Source organism: Narcine bancroftii, chromosome 6, assembly GCF_036971445.1.
Source record: "Narcine bancroftii isolate sNarBan1 chromosome 6, sNarBan1.hap1, whole genome shotgun sequence".
Taxonomy (NCBI): domain Eukaryota; kingdom Metazoa; phylum Chordata; class Chondrichthyes; order Torpediniformes; family Narcinidae; genus Narcine; species Narcine bancroftii.
Genome location: NC_091474.1, coordinates 69,000,547 through 69,020,885, shown reverse-complemented (window position 1 = coordinate 69,020,885; position 20,339 = coordinate 69,000,547). Strand labels below are relative to the sequence as shown.

The 20,339-nt window shown below is 43.2% G+C and overlaps 1 protein-coding gene across 1 annotated transcript in view; it reads right to left on the bottom strand.

Moving 5' to 3' along the window:
- The window catches only part of LOC138736174 (CUB and sushi domain-containing protein 1-like), a 2,349,200-nt gene that overhangs the window by 844,399 nt on the left and 1,484,462 nt on the right, over positions 1 to 20,339 (bottom strand). The window contains exon 12 of the mRNA XM_069885244.1: positions 12,312 to 12,415. Within this exon, the coding sequence (XP_069741345.1) occupies positions 12,312 to 12,415 (104 nt within the window). The remainder of the gene's footprint in view (positions 1 to 12,311; positions 12,416 to 20,339) is intronic.

Sequence of the window (20,339 nt, the reverse complement as noted above, 5' to 3'; positions counted from 1 at the left end):
CATCCGCAGTGCGCAAGCAAAAGAAAAGGTTAACGCCGACGGGAGAGGGACTCAGCTGAGGAGCGGTCAGCTGAGAGACACCCAGTATCGGGGTGTTCAGCTGGGGGAAGTAAAGAAGAAAGAAGAGTGGTGAGAAAGAGAACAAAGGGCTGGAAGAGGTTGAGCGGCAATGGGGCGACTGGCAGGGGAACAACCTGCGGCAGGAGACCCAGCAGCGGGTTGGCCTGCAGCAGGGAGCCCAGCAGTGGGTCAGCTTGCAGCAGAGGGCCCTGCAGTGGGTCGGCCTGCAGCAGGGGGCCCAGCAGCGGGTCGGCCTGCAGCAGGGAGGCGCAACAACAGGTCAACCTGCAGCGGGAGGCGCAACAACGGGTCGACCTGCAGCGGGAGGCCCAACAACAGGAGACACACCAGCTGGAGGCCCAGCAAGGATACAGAAGCAGCTCACCAGAGAAGGATGAAGATACAGAGATACAGAGAAGAGAAGAAGATGACACAGACCTAGATACAGACACAGAAGAAGAGGAGGAAGATGACCAAGAATTTCAAAGGAAAGAAGAAGGTAAAATAGGGCAAAATTTACATTGAAGCCTTTTTCGAAGAACAAATGAGGTCATTAAAAGAATGGCTATCATTAGAATTTAGTTCAAAAGAAAAATGAAAAGAGCTGAAGACAGAATGCAAAGCTTAGAGTTGGTCATAACTGAAATAGGGAAAAGAGTAGAAAATGTGGAGGAACGAGAAGCTGCTGTAGAAATGGAGATAAATAATTTACGAGGGAAGTTGGAAGAGTGTGAAAAAAATTAAAGAGACACAAGATTTGTTGTCACAAAAAATTGATGTATTGGAAAACTACAGTAGGTGAAACAACATAAAAATAGTGGGCCTGAAAGAAGGCAAAGAAGGGTCAGATATGAAGGAATTTATAAAAGGATGGATTCGGAAGGTGCTGGGAATTACAGACTCACATGAAGAAATAGAAATCGAAAGGACACATGGAGTGCTAGTACCGAAACTGCCACCACATCAAAAAACAAAATTCATATTGGTAAAATTTCTAAGATATACGACAAGAGAAAACATACTGGAGCAGGCAAGAAAGAAGGTTAGAGCCGTTGGAATATAAGGGACAAAAAATATTTTTTTACCCAGTCATAAGCTTCGAACTTTCAAAGAAGAGGAAGGAATTTAACACGGCAAAAAGAATCTTATGGAAGAAAGGGTATAACTTTATATTAAGACATCCAGCGGTACTCAAAGTATTAATTCCTGGGGAATGGAATAGACTGTTCTTGGACCCAAAGAAAGCCCAAAAATTTGCTGAACATTTGCAGGATAAGAGAAGAGAGAAGGAGGAGTGACAAGAAGAATGACCGGCAAGAAAATATACAAAAATATGTAAAAATATAAAGTAAAGATAATGTATATATAAAGATTTAAAGATGGATAAGAGAAGGGGAAGAAGGAAAAAAAAGAGAGCTTTGTTATGTATAGGAAAATAGTGTTCTCTGGGGCGGCTGGGGGTGGGAGAATATTGGACACTACGAAATCAGTTGACACTTGTGAGTAAGTTCGCAAACCAAATGGAAAGGGGAGTTGTGGTTGCCGTCAAGGGACAGGAGGCAATCCAAGGAGGGGAGGTTCATTTGGGGTTAAAGGGTTATTGCTTGTGGGGATTGTTGGGGTATTTCATGTCTTAAATGCGTTGTCATATATTGAGATTAAAAAGGAAAACTTAAAAAACAGTAATGGAAAAAAAGGGTGGAGGTGGTGAAGAGGCGGAAAAGAAGTGAAAATAAAGATATAAGATGGCCACGTTGGACTAAATGACTATGAACATTAATGGAATAAAAACCAAGTTTACGTGGATCCAATTGGAAAAAAACAATAACATATAATATAAAAAACAAAGTTATAATGATTGAACAAAACCTGGGAACCATGTATGGAACATAATAGAAAGAGCAGGCCTAGGACCACCACCACCTAAAATGATAAGAAGATGAACACGATCAGATTTAATGTGAATAAGTAGATGATACGTCTCTTTTGTTTGTATTCCTTTTGTATAAAGATATTGTTTTATTGTATTTTATATGTTCAATATTTACTGTTTTTGGAGGGGGGTGGGAAGGGGAAAGGGAAGGATTGGGGAAAAAAGAGAAAATGTTACTGTGAATATTTAAAGAGATGCATCTGTAAATATATTGGTTGATATGGTTCATAGTGCGATAAATAAAGAATTAAAAAAAGAACAAATAGTCTGTCACATCCTTCTATATGGTCCACGTTCTGCATGCTGTCTGACGTTTGTGTGGTACAGCCTCCGCCGCGATGTAACCCTGTGGGCTAAGACTTGTTTGGACTGCTAATGCACCAAAGTGCACAGACACACCTAGGCCCCGCTTCAGATCTTCAACCCTGCAGAGCCATTTTGGCCATGTGCGAATGGACAGGTATGCGGTATTTATTCACAGTAATCGACCATTTTACCCATTGGCCAGAAGCGATACCACTGCCCACATGCGACACAGAGACTTGCGCCAGAGCTTTCTTGTCCACTGGAGTCACACGCTTTGGAATCCCAACTCACATTACCTCGGACTAAGGGGCCCAGTTCATGTCCTCACTCTGGGCTAACCTAGCCAAGTTCTGCAGCAGCCAGTTACACCACATCACGGCCTACCATCCTCAGGCAAATGGTCTCATCGAACATTTCCACCGCCACCTGAAAGCAGCCCTGAAAGCTCGACTACAAGGCCCTAATTGGATGGATGAGCTCTATTGGATACTGTTAGGAATTCGCACAGCACCAAAAGAAGACCTACCAGTGTCATCAACCAAGATGGTGTTCGGCTCCCAACTTACCATCCCAGGGGACATTCACTTCAACCCTCCCAGCCCACAACCCAGTGATCTAGATGTCCTCCAGCGATTGAGGAAACAAATGGCTAAACAGAAACCTCCGCCACCTTCCCAACATGGCTCTCCACCCTGCCACGACCCAGCGAATGTGCAATCCACCATATTTGTTTTCATGCAGAGAGAACAGCAAGGGATATCCCTACAATGCCCCTATGAAGGCCTATTCAAGGTGTTGCAGTGCAACAGTGTAGTTTTCACCTTGGACATTGGCAATTGGCAGGACAGGTTTACCAATGACTGCCTCAAGGCAGCGCACCTGGACTCTGGCCAGCCCATGCCGGATCCCTAGATCAGGCACAGAGGCCACCCATCCAAAGACAGTACTGTAACTTGCTTAAAGGGTGGCAGCAATTCTAGGGGAGGTGGTGTAGCAGGCCAAGTAACCACGTGGTTAGATGAGCCAATTCGCCACCACAGTCATCTGACACAAGATGGCACGGGCTCCCCTTTCCTTCTGAGAAGACCCCGGTTGGCGACACATGTTGCCAGTGTTGCATGTCGTTGGACAGGGAGTGATGCTGCGACGTGCTGACGTCACTTCCTCAGGCCAGCGTGCCCCTCACAGGAAGTTTCCCCTCAAGCAGTGCGAGGAGTTCAAAATAAAGTTCAGTTACTGGTTCACCCTCGTGTCGTGTGGACGTCTCACATTTTGGCACCACTGAACAGATGCTGCAAGCCGCTTTTACATCCCAGAGCATACTGAATTTGAAAACCATTCGCACAAAGGACTCAATGAGTGAATTTTTTTTCTTGCAGTAAATGCAGCAGGTGTCTTGACTTCATCAAAATTTGGACTTTTGAAGAATAGAAAAACTATGTTGATGCCTGTGATAAGATTGATGAAGGATCGTAAGGTTTAGGGGGCATCCAAATACTTAGCTTTGATCAAGCTTCATAACTTTTTTTAAATTTAATGCATTCACAGGTAAATAAAGAGGAGAGGATGCAGAAGTTTGTGAATGTTCATAGTCAAATAGATTATCGCTGATCATCAAGACTCCAGCCCAGACTACAGACATTCTACCTCGACATTGTATTGAGATGTCAAACAGAAGCATTCAGGAATATAAGTGGGAAGAACTTCCCAGCTTAGTTTCGAATAGTGACGATGTCTGACAATAAGGGAGAAAGGTAGCATCCTCACACACTTTATCTGTCCTCCTGGGAGTAGGGGAAGGAAATTTTCAAAGCCCTGGAGAGGAATTTGCGATGGGAGTTAAATATGATTTTAGTAGTTCGTAGTAGAATACCTGCAGGAATGGGCAGGAACCCCAAAGAAGCGCGTTCCGGAACCTGGTTCAGTGTAACAGATAAACAAGGATGAGGTAAAGGTTTTAACCTTTCGAGAGATTAACAAGATATGCAAGAAAGGAAAGACGCTTACATATTTGGAGCGCTGCGTTCAGTTCTGGTCACCGTGCGATGGGAAAGATTTGTCAAGCTGGAGTGGTGCAGAGATTTATGAGGACATTGCCAGGCTCAGGAGTCTGAGCTACGGGGAGAGGTTGAGCAGGCTAGGGCAGGAGGAGAAGGGGTAATCTCATAGAGGTGTACAGAATCATCAAAGAAATCGATCAGGGGAATGAAGAGAGCATTTAGCCAGAGGAGGGGATCGAGGACCAGAGGAGATCGGTTTAAGGTGAATAGGAAAGATTTAATTGCAACCTGTTGGGTAACTTTTTGTTTAAATGTAAGACAGTGGTGTAGGAATAAGCTCCTGGAGGAAGCAGTTCATGCAGGTACTACTGCAACATTTCACAAACATTTGGACAGGAATGTAGAGAGGGAGATATGGGCTAAATGTTGGCCAGTAGAACAATTGTGATGTGACAATGTAGTTAGCTTGGGCCAAAGCATCTGTTTCCCACACTGTATAACTCTTTGACTCTATCTGGGTTCCCAGCAGAAGATCGAGCACCATCACACGGAGAACTGGCACATCTCAGGGCCGTTTGCTCAGCCCGCTCTCGCTCCCACTACCGACCCATGACTGCGACGCTAGATCTAACTTCAACAGAGTCGCCAAGTTTGCAGCCGCAACTACCCACGCCATAATCGGCAGCAAAGATGAGTCGCACCACAGAGAAAATCTCGTGAAATGGTGCAAGAGCGAGAACCTGAGTCTCAATGTGGACATGACGAAGGAGATGATGGTGGACTTCAACAGGACCAGGAATGATCAACCTCCACTACGCATCAATAAATGTGTCGTGGAGAGAGTGGAGGACACCTAATTCCTTGGAACTTCACTTAATGAGTGACATATCATGGTCACTGTCCTCACTTGGCAGGAAGGCACAACAGTGACTGCTCTTCTTAAGAAGGCTGAGGTGGGCAAGGCTACCGGCCACCATCCTGTCAACCTTCTATAGGTGCTCTATCAAGAGCAGCCTGGCCAGATGTGGTAAGGTTGCTGTAGTGTAGAGGAGTGAGGACACCTTCCACCCTGCATGCAGCATCTTCCAGCAACGCCCGCTGAGAGAGAGATACATGAAGAGAACCATCAGGCTGAGAAACAGCTTCTTCCCATGGGCAGTGAGACCGCTGAATAACTGGCGAACTACTCATACAAACCATCTGAAACTCCACGGTAAAATGCAGAATTCTGTGGACACCGTAGTTGTGAAAAAAAAACACGCAAATGCTGGAGAAACTCAGCAGGTAAAACAATACCTTTATGTAGCAAAGGTGAAGATATATCACGAACGTTTCGGGCTTGAGCCCCTCATCAAGGCATTTTTTTGTCTGTATGTTTGTTATGTCTGTAGCTGTGTTTTCAGTGTTTTGCACCAAGGACCAGAGAACACTATTTCATTGGGTTGAACTTGTACAATCGGATGATACTGTGACAGAGTATTTAGAGGTGGTTTGGGAGGAATTGTTCGAGCAGCTTGCATACACACATTTTAAAACACAGAATATTTGCAGGGCTTTTGCAGAATACTTTTTGCAGGAGGCAACAAAGTATCAACTGCAGCTTGCCTGGGAGAGCATGTGATCTCTGCAGGCAGCAGAAGAGAAGAGTTTTGCTCTCAGAGAGGGAGGGTGTGAAATAGAGAGAGAGGAGACAGAAATCAGTTCCAGAGGGACAAAGCTGGCAAACTTTGGAAGGCTGACTGGTCAAAGGAGATGACTGGCAAAGTGAAAGGTGACCGGAAAGAAAGAGGATCATCTGGAGAACCCTGAAGGGGGAAAGTTTCGTCAGCAAGATTGATTGAGAAGTAATTAGTTGCGGATGTCCCGGAAAAAGAATCTCTCTCTGAAAACCAGTAAGAACCTTCCTGAGTGGTAGCCATTTGCTTGTTAAGCACCAAAGCCTGGTGAACTTTGTTAATGCTAACTTCTGTGCACAGTACAAGAATTGCCTGCAACCAATGAGATTGGACTGTGATCCAAAGAACTTTTCTAATCTTAAATATACATTACACATACCTGTGCTTATTATTCGGGGGGGGGGGGGGGATTAAATAGTGTGGTAGGTTAAGTAATAAGCTAAAGTTCAATTCTGTTTTTTTGTTCAAATATAATTAAAAACTCCTTTTGTTTAAGTAACCCTTTGTGTTGTGGTGCATATCTATTGCTGCTTGTTTTGGGGGTCCTCTGGACTCCGTAACAATACATAAACTTCCACTTGAACTTGAAATGAAGCTGCCAGTTTTAGATAGGCTACATTAGGAAGCCAAAAGTAGCCATGGCATAAAAAGAATCAGTAACTATGGATCAGGAAAGTGGGGAAAAGAAATGGTTAAAAACAAAGTGAAAAGCTTTAGCTTTTACCTCGCTGATGGTCTGACGAGCAATTTTACTGAAATGGAAGGATGATTCTCCACCTACCCATGCACAGTGATGTCATGTCCACTTAACCCTGGAGAAAATTAGGTACAATATTAAAGGTAGAAAATTTCAATTTGTAAAGATGTGTGGCCCATTCTTGGAATAATAGTATGATTGGAAGAATCAAGTACTCTGTAGAGTCCGGGTGTTCGCCATCCAATGCCTGGAGGTCACTATCTGATCCCAAACTTGCTTTTCTATAACTAACGGAAACCTTGATAAGAGAGAGGGGGTAGATTCGTTTTATAGGTTTTCTTTTTTTCCCAAACCCAAATAATTTAGTAAATGGTTTTAATTATGTATAATAAGAATATGTTAATTGCTTTGATTTTCATATAAATAGGCAACTGGCTAATGCTTTTATATTATTCTTTCTGATTTTCTTTTCATGTATATGAGATGATGGGCTATATAGCTCATTGGATTTCATATGTGTTTATATATTTAACTCAATAAAAATATTTTATAAAGCAAAAGGAAACAAATTGAGGCATTTTTTTGTTTCCAGAAAACAATGCTAATCTCTCTCTCCAACTTGTGGACTGGGAATTGACCGCCCTAAGACATGCTTATTTAGAAAAGACAGAGAGGGAAATTAGAGCTATCACAGGGTTTCTATAGTTAGGGTAGTTTTTTTTTGCAGCACTAATTGAGAACCCAAAGAAGTAGCATTCATGTGGATAGGGAGAAGAAATTACAACAGCTAATAAAAAGCCCAACAGTGAAGAAATGAAAATGCAAATAAATATGGTGAATGCGTTAAAATACATGTTAAGATTAACCATATAACAATAGCAGCACGGAAACAGGCCATCTCAGCCCATCCAGTCTGCACCGAATCAGTACTCTCCTATAGTCCCACCTACCTGCACCTTGCCCATAACCCTCCATTCCCCTTCTGTCCATCTATCTAAGAATGTTATGGACTATTGTAACCACCTCAAAATTAATTGTCAAAAGGAACTAGATGGATGGGATGAGGGATCAGGATGTCCATTGGGACCTTTTGCCATCCAACAAGCAAAGAACCTAGCAATGGAGGATTCAGAATCGCCCTTAGCAATGGATGTTAAACCTGTATTTCAACAAAATTAAAAGAGGAACTTGTGTGGAATAGTTGCCTTAACACACCGTGATTTAAGATAATTATTGAGAAGGACACAAGACCATCTCAGCTCCGATTATCCAAAATGGTCTGGGCTGGGCTCATTTCGGATAAATGATTTTTTTCGGAGAACTGGTCGTTTTTTAAGAACAGCACAGTAGCAACAGAAAAATCACTTGTAACAGTGACTGTTTTACCAGTGTTGTTTAACAACAGTGGTGTTTAAACAACAACAAACCACAAGGGAAGGCTTTTTAAGCATTAAAATAATGTTTAATTCTCACCCAAAAAAATAAATGCTGGCCACTGCCGATCACCGACACCTCTCCACCGAGGTCCCACTCGTGCCAGGAGCCTGAAGTCCGCTGCCGCCACTAGGAGCCCGAGGTCCCCACTCATTCAGCTCCAAAATAATTTTGGATGAATGAGGATGTTGGATAGCCTCATTTGTCCAAAATTTTTTAAACATTTTGGGTAACTGACGATTTTAGAGAATCCGATTTCGGATAATCGCAGTTGTACTGTATTACAAAATCCACAGTAATACACCGAAGAAAATAATCTCTTTTCAGAAGCTGTGAATCAAACTTCTGAAACAATAGCATTTTTAACATAGAGGAATAAATCGAATGCAGGAAGGACAATCACTGGAAGTACCAAAATATTGTGTGAGGGCATTTTTAAAAATCCTTATCACTTATAATTATCTTGAATCTCATCGTGTTAAGGCCACTTTCCTATGTTCCCATTTTACTTTTCGTAGACATACTGATTCATCCTCTGATAAATGTGATTTTTGAATCCTCTATTGCCAGGTTCCTCACACGTTGCCAAATGTTATTTCCAGACAGAGCACATCAACAAGTCGGGGAGCTGTGCTAAAGATGTGGTAAACTTTAGCTAAATAACACTCTACGTGATTCCAGCCGAGATACAAGATATTTGTAAAGGTAGTTGACAAGAGAGAAGACAAGGACGGCTTCTTCCCCGCTGCCATCAGATTCTTGAATGAGCAATGAACCAAAGACACTGCCTGACTTTGACGTTTTGTGCACTATTTTTATTTATTGTTGTAAGACAGTTTATATGAACGCTTGCGCTGTGACGCTGCCGCAAAACAACGAATTTTGTGACTTGTTGGTGACAATAAAATCGGTCTCTGATTCAAGTGCCTGAGAGATTGGATTCTTCTTTGCTTTTCTCTCCAGAGATGAATGTTTTCAATTCCGATTTTGTGAATCTGGTTTATTTTGCTGCAACACCACACTCTGCCTGATGAGCAGTACATTTTGCCCCACCATCATGCCAAAGTCATCTGGACAAACAAGGTATTTCTTGTAGGAAAAAAAAGGGGAGATGCCATAAACAACCATCGATTGCGAAGCCGCTTCAATTATCTGTGATCATGACTGAACAATGATCGAAACTGACAGTTCTGGTAATGCTGCAGATCTCATTTGGTTACTGAGTGCGTGGAACATTGCAATGCAGAAACTTTTGATCACATTCCACAATATTTTTGAGCCTATGCCTTTCAATGTGGTCATCATCTCCGTGACAACCGTGTTTTTATCTTGCAACAAGTCCCGTGAATCAGCAAAAGCTTTGACATGTTTTCTGGAAAGAGATTAATGTAAAATCTCCCAACTGGATGTGAGCTGCACTGAACCTTTGCTACCCTGCAATGCACATTGCAACGTCACTATTGCACACCTGAACTCCTCTACCCACAGGAGCATGACTTACAGGTTATATTAGTATGGTTATGGATAAATATGCCTTTAAAAGAGAGAGATTGTGGGGTTTAGTGTCAGTTACTTCACAAATAAGAGTTACACTTCACAAAAGACATCTCATTTAAAATGCAAGAGCTTTGCTAATGTTGGATGTTGAGGCTCTGAGTGACTTTGCAGAGACAATGGAACTGCTTTGGAAAGGAGGTGCAACTGGAACGGAATGTTGATCATGTACCAGGTAGAGGCTGATGAGATCTTTCAAAGATTGGGTTTGAGGCCCTGTAAGAGTCATATGGTTTTTACAAGTAGAGAGAAGAAAAACAAACAGATGATTTCTCCTTTGTAGAGAGAGAGAGAGCGAGAGAGAGAGCGAGAGAGGTCAGTTCTACAGTAGCAGTTGAGGCTGCAAAATGGCAAGTTGGCAGGCTTATTGAAAAGCCTCATTTTGAAGATGGGTTTTAAGTTCTGAGTTCAGCCTGCTCAAAACCCTTGTAGTCCTTACAAGAGGAAATGGTTGGCTAGAGTTTCTCCTGAAATAAGGGAAACAAGAGGAACTCTGTGGTGACTTGGAAGAAGAGGTTACCACGATGGGGCAGGTTTCTTCCGCAAGACACTGAAATGACTGATTGGAGGAAATCAGTATGTGCATGTCCAATGAGCAACAAATCTCTCTCTGAAACCAACAAGAACCTTCCTAACCATTTAACTTTAAGCACCAGAGCCTGGTGAAGAATCATACGTTAAATTCTGTGCATAGTAAAGAATTGCCTGAACTTGGAAGAGTGAAAAGTGAATGATTGGACTGTAAAACAAAGAACTTATCTGAACATATAAACATTACATACATGGGTGCTTAGAATTAGGAGGGGATTAAGTTAGGTTAATAGTAATGAGTTTAAGATTGATCCTGTTTAATGCTTAAAGAAAATTAAAAGCAACTTTTGTTTAAGTAACCATTGTCTTGGCAAATTTCTATTGCTACTGGGTTTTGGAGTCTTCTGGGCTCGTAACAGTAGCATATGTACCAGAGTTTGGATCTGTGTAAACATAAAGAATAGGAGCAGAATTCGGCCATCTGGCCCACCAAGCCTGCTCTGCCATACAATCAGGGCTGATCTGGCAATGGGCTCAGCTCCACTGACCCACTTGCTTTCCAAAACCCTTGATCCTACAATTATTCTATCTAATTAGATTTGAAATGCAATCAATCTACTGGTTCACTGGGCAAACAATTCCAATGATTCATTAGACTCTGAGATAAGCAATTCTTTCTTGTTTGTCCAAAATCCTCCGCCTTGACTCTTGAGGCAATGTATCCGAGTTCTTGTCTCACCTGTCAATCTCCCTGCTTCTACCTTATCCAGTGCTTTGGTAATTGAATAAATTTCAAAAAGATTCCAACTCATCCTTCTAATGGGCATATTCCCTGGCTACTCAATATTTCCTCATAAACTAACTCGTCATTTCTGAAATTAACCCAGTGAACCTCTTCTGCACTACTTACAAAGCCAGGATCTCATTTTTTGTTTAAATAAGGAGACCTGAACTGCACAAGATACTCCACGTGTGGTCAAACCAATACTCTGCACAGTTGAAGCAGAATCTCCCTGCTCTTAACTTCAATCCCTCTAGCAATAAAGGCCAATATCCCATTTATTCAAAAGACTTGCCCTCCACAGCTGTCTATGGTAAAGAATTCCACAGATGCATCACTCTCTGACTGATGAATTTTCGCGTTATCTCTGTTCCAAATGGATGACCTTTTAATCGGAGGCTGGCCCTGGATTCTGCACTACTGGAATTATCTTCTCCACATCCACTCGATTCAGCCCTTTCAGTTTTATTTCGGTTTCAGTGAGATTCGGCCCTCAACCTCCTAAACTCCCGTGAAGACAGGCCTCTCATCACCGGGATCATCCTTGTCTGAACCCTCTCCAATGCCAGAACATCCTTCGTTAGATATAGGGCCTAAAACTGCTCTCAATTCTCCAGTGTTAGCTAACTAAGGCCTTATGATTAAATACTGAGCAGAGTCCTCTCCCATTTTGAAAATAATCTACTCTCTGATCAATGGACAATCTCCTCGATCACACTTAAAATTAAAGTATGACTCACAATTTAATTTCAGGCCATTGCCTTCAAAGCTGTTATCCACGAGCTGGACATAAATGGCTATCTTTTTGTCAGGATTTTTAATGAATAAAAATTGGCCCGGTTGGCGTAATGATTAGTGCAATGCAGTTACAGCATCAGCAATTGGGATCGGGGGTTCGGATCCCACACTCGCTTTAAGGAGTTTATATGTTCGCCCCATGTCTGCATGGGTTTTCCATGGGGGCTTGGACTTCCTCCCACCCTTCAAAAAAAATAGGGCAATTGGACGGCATGGGCCTGTAGTTAAATTTAAAATTTAAAAAATTAATATGTTAAAAAAAAATTACAAATTTAAGCAATTTTAAAAATCCTAGAAATTCTTTGGTGCTCCAGTGCTTCAAGAACAAAAAACATCTTCTCGGGCCATCCCAAGGAATGAAGGGTTAAGGAGGTATGGTGAGAAATAGGTCACTGTCCAAGTTTTTCTCTGAGATGCTGGAGTAGATTCAAGGCATCATCTGGCCTCCTTTGCCACTCATCTGATCATATGCAAACATCTGACCCAGCACAATCCACAAACAAAGAGTTTATTTCAAAAAGGAATTGCAGTTTGTACTCACACATACAAGACTGTCCTGGTGTCTCCAACCTTTCCTCCATCTCCCACTGTCAATGAATCATAACCTCTTTCCAGATCAAATTCTTCAAACTTCAGCTTGATAATCTGTGAAGAAACCAAAGAAAATGGTGAACTCTCTCAAAAACTGACACCCATCCTTATCATGCACCAGCCTGCAAAATATGAATTGGTGATTCCAATATTTTTCTATCCTGTTAGAAATCTTTAAAAGGCAGTTGAAAGTTCTTATCCTGCAAAGAATAATTAAAGATTGCAAAAGAATGGCAAATTATCAGTACATTGAAAGCCACTTTTTGGATGACAGAAATTTGACATCTATACAGCACCTTTGTTATAAACCACTCTGCAACGAGAGCATATAGAGATGTGTTGAAAATATTTTTTTTTGCAAACAGTTAAGTCATGGTTAACCTCATTACCATCGAGAGCCATTGGCTTTAATTGACAGCTGTTGCATTCCATTTACGGTTGCTCGGCAGAGCACAAAACTGTCATGCTGCCCATCATTGACGTGTGGCCACAGAGATCTCTGCAGGGGAAGGAGTGTTCCGTCCTGTTAAATTACACCTGGAGGAGAATTGAAGTAAGAGGGCAAAGAAACAAGATGCTGGAGGAAATGGTGAGTCAATGTTTTGGTTCTGGACACTGCTTCTGGACTGAACGGTCTCAATCCAAAATGCTGACTCTCCTTCTCCAGAGGGAATATTAGGATAATCCAGGAAATTATGGGCCAGCAAGCTTCACATCAGTCATTGGGAAACCACTGGAGAGGATACTTTGGGACAAGAGTTTGTACATTTGGAAATGTGTCATCGGATTGGGGACAGTCACCATGGCTGTGTGAGGGGTAGGTCTTACAAATCTGATTGAGATTTTTGAGGAGATGACAAAAGTGGTTGATGAGGGCAGGGTAGTGGATATTTTCTCCAAGGATATTAGTAAGGCGTTTCACAAAGTTCTTCTTTGAGGGCCGATCGAGCGACGTCAGCGTGAGTCGGGTGGGCGAGAGACCAGCAGCGCGAGTCAGATGGGCCGGGGGGGATGGTGAGAGAGACCGGCAGCGCGAGTCAGTCAGACGAGGGTGGGGTGGGTGAAGATGACATCACGACTGGAAGGGGGTGGGCGTGGATAAGGCAGCACAATTCGGGTGGGCTTAAATCTGGCTTTCCGAAATCCAGAACACACTGACCCCCAAGGGTTCCGGATAAAGGATTGTGTACCTGTACAGATATATGTGTGTGTGTGTGTGTGTGTGTGTGTGTGTGTGTGTGTGTGTGTGTGTGTGTGTGTGTGTGTGTGTGTGTGTGTGTGTGTGTGTGTGTGTGTGTGTGTGTGTGGTCACTCGTCTGAGTGCTATTTGTACCATGTAACCCAGTACTACTTGTCTCATGATCGGGTGCTCAGTGACTAAACTGGCTCCTGCTCCAGGATTGCCTGGTGCGGAGAGTGGCTAGACACCATGCAGGATGAAAAACAAGACCCTTCAAGGGTCAGATGAACCCTCTCATAAGATCAACTGCTGTCTCACAAACACATGCTCTGAAGCGTGGAAAGGGCATCTCTTGCATCGAGACTTGGTCTGGCCATTCAGTGCGACAGAACTTCCCCCAGCCGACTTGGACCTCACCATGCCGCTGGATCAAGGAGGGGATCTTGAGAGGGTGGATGTGGACCTGTGCATCCCCCTACTCAACTAAATCCATTCACACACATGCTGCTCCTTTCTGAGGAATGGGGTATCCTCCTCATATCTAACCCTACAAACTGACTGAAAGGAACCATCATCCTCCTATTGGATGATTAGCTGGAATATATATATAGAACCATATAGGACTTGATTGATAGGTGGATTGATAGGTGGACTTGATTGATAGGTGGATTAGTAAGTTCAGGACTAGTAAAGATGCAGCTGGCATTACCAAGCATTCAGTGGCATTTTGCTGACGAGTGAATAGGGCTTCAGTGTCGGAGGTCATTCAGTGTACATTCGACTGCTGAACTTCTCCATCAAGGCTATCTGTTAGCAACATTCAGATTTCAGATTTATTGTCATGTACATATATAACACCACATACAATCCTGAAATTCTTTTTCCTACAGGCAAGGCAGTATTATCACTGCAAAAAACCTATATTTAATGAACATGTAAACAAATAAAGAAATGTAAACAAATTGACTGTGCAATACAGAGAGAAAAAAAATCAATAAAGTGCAAAAGGAAGAGTCCTTAAATGAGTCCCTGATTGAGTTTGTTGTTTAGGAGTCTGATGGTGGAGGGGTAACAGCTGTTCCTGAACCTGGTGGTTTGAGTCTTGTGGCACTTATACCTCTTTCCTGATGGTAGCAGCAAGAACAGAGCATGTTGCTCTCCGACAGCAGCATTCCCTGCAGGTGTTCTCAATGGTGAAGATGGTTTTGCCTGTGATGCCATGGCTGTGACCACTACGGTTTGCACGGCTTTACGCTCAGGGGTGTTGGTGCCCCCATACCAAACCCAGCCAATTTTTTAATAGTTGATGAGTTTATTTTAGAACCAAGTATATTATTCTCCTCAAAAGAGCACAGTGGAATTTTTGATGTCCATTTGTTATAACGTGACACCTGATTTCTTGATTCCATCTAAGAGGATAGAACAAGTCTCCATTGAACATCACAGTTCACTGTTTCAGAATAGCACTGAAAATCTAGCCCAGACAATGTGCATTGAAAGGAGATCTTCTGACATAAACATGAGTGATTGTTAGTTGCAGTGCAAGACCGTTACACCATAAACATAAAAACTCAGCAGGCAATCCAGCTTTAATCAGACAACAATTGGCAAATGTTCCTCAAAAGCTCAAGTAGACAAGTTTCTGAGATGTTATCAGCAGGGAACAAACTGACACTTGGCACTTCCTGTGAAGAAAACAGAAGCAAAACCCTATCTATTTCTGTGATCACAGATGAACAAACACAGATTGCACTTTCTGAAGAGAATATCTCCACAGAACAAATGCAGATCTTTTCTATGTTCTTTCACAATGGCAGCTCTTTTCCCCCCTACACATCAATGCAACATCAATACAACATCAAAAATTAAACATAATGATTGAGAAAACCTTTAAACTTTTCCTGACCTTCACACTCAAAGGAACGTGGCAGGAACTGTCAGCCAAAATGGTGGATGCAGGTTAGAGTTTGGCATTGGAGATAAATTTGTACTGGAACATGTATGGGAGGGTGACTGAGTTCTGGGCAGAATAAATTATTCAGCACAGAGTGGATGGGCAAAGGGCCTGTTCTTGTGCTGCAGTGTCCTACGCTTCTACCAGAGAGAATCAAAACATATTGAACCCCATAACTGCAAGATTTGCCAGTTGAGGTTTATAAATTTATAAGAGGCATACATAATGCAGAAAAAGTCTTTTTACCATGGCAGGGTGACAAACGTGGTAAAAGGTGAGAGGGAGCTGGTTCGAAGGGGATCTGAGAGGTACATCTATTCACACAAAGAGCATTTGGGATCTGGAAAGCAGCTGCCAGTTAAGGTGGCGGAGACAGAAACAGAAAGTACATTTTACAGGCATGTGGACAGATACTTGAATGAGCAAGAATAGATGGAAATGGAATTAATGCCAGCAAGTGGATCAGTGTGGATAGGTGTGAAGGTCAGTGCGGGCAGGATGGACCAAAGAGCCTGTTTCTATCTCAGACTCGATACAGACGCCAGTCGTGTATCCACACCCTTGTTCTTGCTCAACTTTACAAGGATGTGATCGATCTTATACCTCGGTGCCAAACTTTTTTACAGCCCATAATCCTTTGATTCTTTCAAAACTCATAATCAATTGAGGTTGAACACATTTCAGCAGAAAATTCCAAAGACTCACCAGCCCAGCCATGATCACATTTCCCCTCATCTGTCCCTTATTTTAAGATGTTCTCGGCAGCCCAGCTGGAACAAAGACAACTCCAGATCTACACTTAACCGAGGCAAACTAATAGCTTTTCTGAGCTGGTCCCATTTGCCTCTGTTTGGCCCATATTCCTCGAAACCTTTCAGATTTCAGATTTATGGTCAGAGTACACATATGACATCACCACATACATCCCTGAGGTTCTTTTTTCCTGCAGGCGCCACAGAATTACCACTAATTGGTAGTGCAGAAAAAAATGTATATGTGTAAACAAATAAAAAACTGTAAACTGATAACGAATGTAAACAAACTGACTACAATACAAAGAGAAAAGAAAATTAGTAAAGTGCAGAATTAAGAGTACTTAAATGAGTCCCTGATTGTGTTTGTTGTTGAGGGGTCTGATGGTGGAGGGGTAGCAGTTGTTCCTGAACCTGGTGGTGAGAGTCTTGTGGCACCTACCATAAATATTTGTGTATAATGCGAAAAAAATTCCCCATTTTCCCCCTCAAAAATAGGGGAGGAGAGGTGGGTGGTCGCATTATAAATGAGAGTAAAATGTTTAAAAAAATTTTCTGCAGGCAGGTGGGCGAGCAGTAGTCGGCAGCGCAACACGTGCAGCCGGTAGTCGGCAGCACGACACAGGAGGCCGGCAGGCGGGCAATAGTTGTCAGCGCGACTCAGGAGGCCGGCCAGGCAGGCAGAGAGATGCAAGTGTGACTCAGGAGGCTGGGCGGGTGGGCAAGCAGAGAGACACCAGTGCGACTCAGGTGAACAGAGAGACATTTGCGTGACTCATGAAGCTGGGTGGGCGGGCGAGTGGAGAAATGCCAGTGTGACTCAGGGAGGCGAGGGGAGGGAGGTCACATTATACATGGGGGTAAAATTTTTTCCCCTTTTTTCCCTTAAAAATGGGGGGGTCCACATTATACACAAATATTTACGGTATATCTCTTTGCTGATGGCAACAGTGAGAACAGAGCATATGCTGGGTGGTGAGGCTCTTTGATGATCGCTGCTGCTCTCCAATGACAGATAGTAGATGTACTCAATAGTGGGGAGGGTTTTGCTTGTGATGTCCTGGACTGTATCCACTACCTGTTATGGTGTCCCCATACCAGATCGTGATGTAGCCAGTCAGCGCACTTTCCACCACACATCTGAAGAAATTTTCCAGGGTTTCTGATGTCATACCAAACCTCCTTAAACTCCTGAGGAAGTAGAGGTGCTTCTTCACAATGTAATTAGTGCGTCGAGTCCAAGACAGATCCTCTGAGACTCCCAAAAACTAGAACTTAAATTTCCTTATATATTCCTATCCATGTAGCTGTGTAAATGTCTTCTAAGCATTACAATTGTACCTACCACCACTTCCCATTACAGCTTGTTCTACATATGCAATACCCTCTGTGTGGTAAAGACCCTTTTTTTCTCACCAAAATTCTGTCTTCTAGTTTTGAGATTTCCCAACCCTGGGATAAAAGGCTCTTAGCTTATCTGTGGCCCTCATGGTGTTATAAACCTCCAAAAGGTTAAGTTCTGCACCCCCTCCACACCCCCCCCCCCGCCTTAACTTCCTACATTCTAGGGAGAAAAGACTCAGCCTATCAAATCTCTTCTGACAATTCACGCTCCCCGGTAACATTCTGGAGAATCTTTCCCAGCTTGATTACTTCTTTCCTAGAGCTGCATGACCAGGAGGGTGCCCAATATTCCATGTCCCGTACTCGAAATCATGGTCAGCTCAACGTTAACAACGTGATTGTAAATGCCATATCGTATAGAGCAGAGAACTTGAGGCCCTTCAGCCCTCAATGTTGTGCAGTCCTATATATTCTGGCAAAAATTTTAAAAAATCTACACCTTTCCTCAACTCTCTGTGTAAAGAAACATACCCCTGATGTCTTCCCTAAACTTTCCTCCCTTCAATTTGTTCAGATATCTTCTTGTGTTAGCTATTCCTACCCTAGGATAAAGGTGCTGGCTGTCCACCTTATCTATCCCTCTCATGATCTTGTAGACCTTTATTAAGTCACCTTTCATCCTCAAGATTCAGTTTATTGTCATGTAATAAAAGGTGTCATGTAAGATGAAACTGCTTTTGCCTGCTGCAAGGCAGACAGATTTGCCATCAGCAGAAATTGCCTGAAGCCCCTCTTACAGTCAGAGAGAGAGAGAAGCAAAAGGGAGTCCCCCCATAGTCACCGTGTGCCCGTCGATTCACCCCTAGCCATTTCCGCAGGCCCTGCAGTGAGTCCAAACCATTGGCAACCCCAACTTTCGATTGGAGCCTCCAACATGATCAGGAACCTGATACCCCTCCAACTAGTTTTGAACCGGTCTCCAGCAGCCCACAGCCTCTGTGGGTTCCTCGCCTCGAGTCAACAACAGCTCGCTGCCTGTGTGGATCTTTCAGCTACAGAACCCCCTCACTCGTCCACTGCCGAGGTCACCTCTGCTTCTCTTTCTCAGCTGATGGATGGTCCCCCTGCTTTCTGGTGCCCTGCACTGCTGCCGATTAATAGATGTCACCATCTTGGATACAGACCCTGCAGTCGCTGGGTTTTAAATAAAACCATCATTGGATCTTTTAACAGGCCGTTCAAAGTCTGTACGGAGCTGAGGGCAGTCGGACTGGGCAGTTGGATCCTGTGAGATCACTGTACCTCTGCTCCCTGCTCTCAATGGGTCTGCACCAGTGGCAGCGTTGCCATTATTATTATTATTTTAACGTTCCAAAGAGAAAAATCCTAGCTCTGCTAATCTTGCCTCATAAGACTTATTTTCCAATCCTGGTAAATCTCCTCTGCTCCCTCTCCATCGCTTCCACATCGTTCCTATAATGAAGTGACCAGAAGTGAACACAATCTTCTAAGTGTGGTCTCATCACAGATTTGTAGAGCTGCAAAATTACTTCTCGACTCTTGAACTCCATCCACAACGAACGAGGCCCAACATCCTATAGGCCTTCTTAATTGTCCTATCTACCTGCACGGCAACCTTGAGATATATATGGATTTGGACCCCAAGGTCCCTCTGTTCATCCATACTGTTAAGTATTCATCCAATAACGCTCCATTCAGGTTTGACCTTCCAAAATGCATCACCTCACACTTGTCCAGATTGAACTCCATCTGGCACATGTCTGCTCAACTCTGTACCCTGTCTATATCCTTTTGTAACCTTCAACAACCTTGAAGACTATGCACAACTCTTCTCACCTTGGAATCATCCACAAACTAACAAACCTAGTCTTTCGCTTCTTCATCTTGGTCTAAAAATCACAAAGAATAGGTCCCTGTAGATCTCTGCTCATCACTGACCTCCAAGAAGAACATGTTCTCTTCACTACGGTGCTCTGCTTTCTATAGTCAAGCCAATTCTGAATCCACACAGTGAAGGTTCAATGGATCCCATGCCTTTTCTGAACAAGTCTCTCATGGGGGTGGGGGGCATGTCAAATGCCTTTCTAAAATTCATGTGGACCACATCAACCACCCTGCCTTCATCAATTTTTTTTTTACCTCCTCATAAAACTCAGTTAGGCTAGTGAGGCACAACGTTCCCCTCTTAAAGCCATGCTGACTATCCCTGAGAAGACTGTACTTCTTCAAATTCTCATAAAACCTGTCCTTGTGAATCCTTTCCAATAGTTTTCACACCACTGACTCAAGACTCATTGGTCTATAATTCCCAGGATTCTCCCTATTACCTTTTTTTAAACAAGAGAACCATGTTTTCCATTTTCCAATCCTATGGCACTTCCCATGGTCATTGCCAACAACCCATCTATCTCTTTCCTCCCTTCCCACAGCAATATGGGATAGATCTCATACAGCCCTGGCGACTTATCAATCCTAAGGTTTTCAAGAAGATCCATCACTTCCTCTTTCCTAATCTTAGCATTGTCCAGGCCAAGAACTTGTATTATTCTGACCTCCACTTGGCCAAGGCCCTTTACTCTTGTCATTTTGGACCTCTCCAACCTCCTCCTCCTCCAGGCACACGTTGCCTCCTTTATCCTTAAACAAGTTTGCCTTCATTCTCATTGTCTTTCTGTTCCTCACATATGCAAAGAACACCTTGGGGTTCTCCTTAATCCTACATGCCAA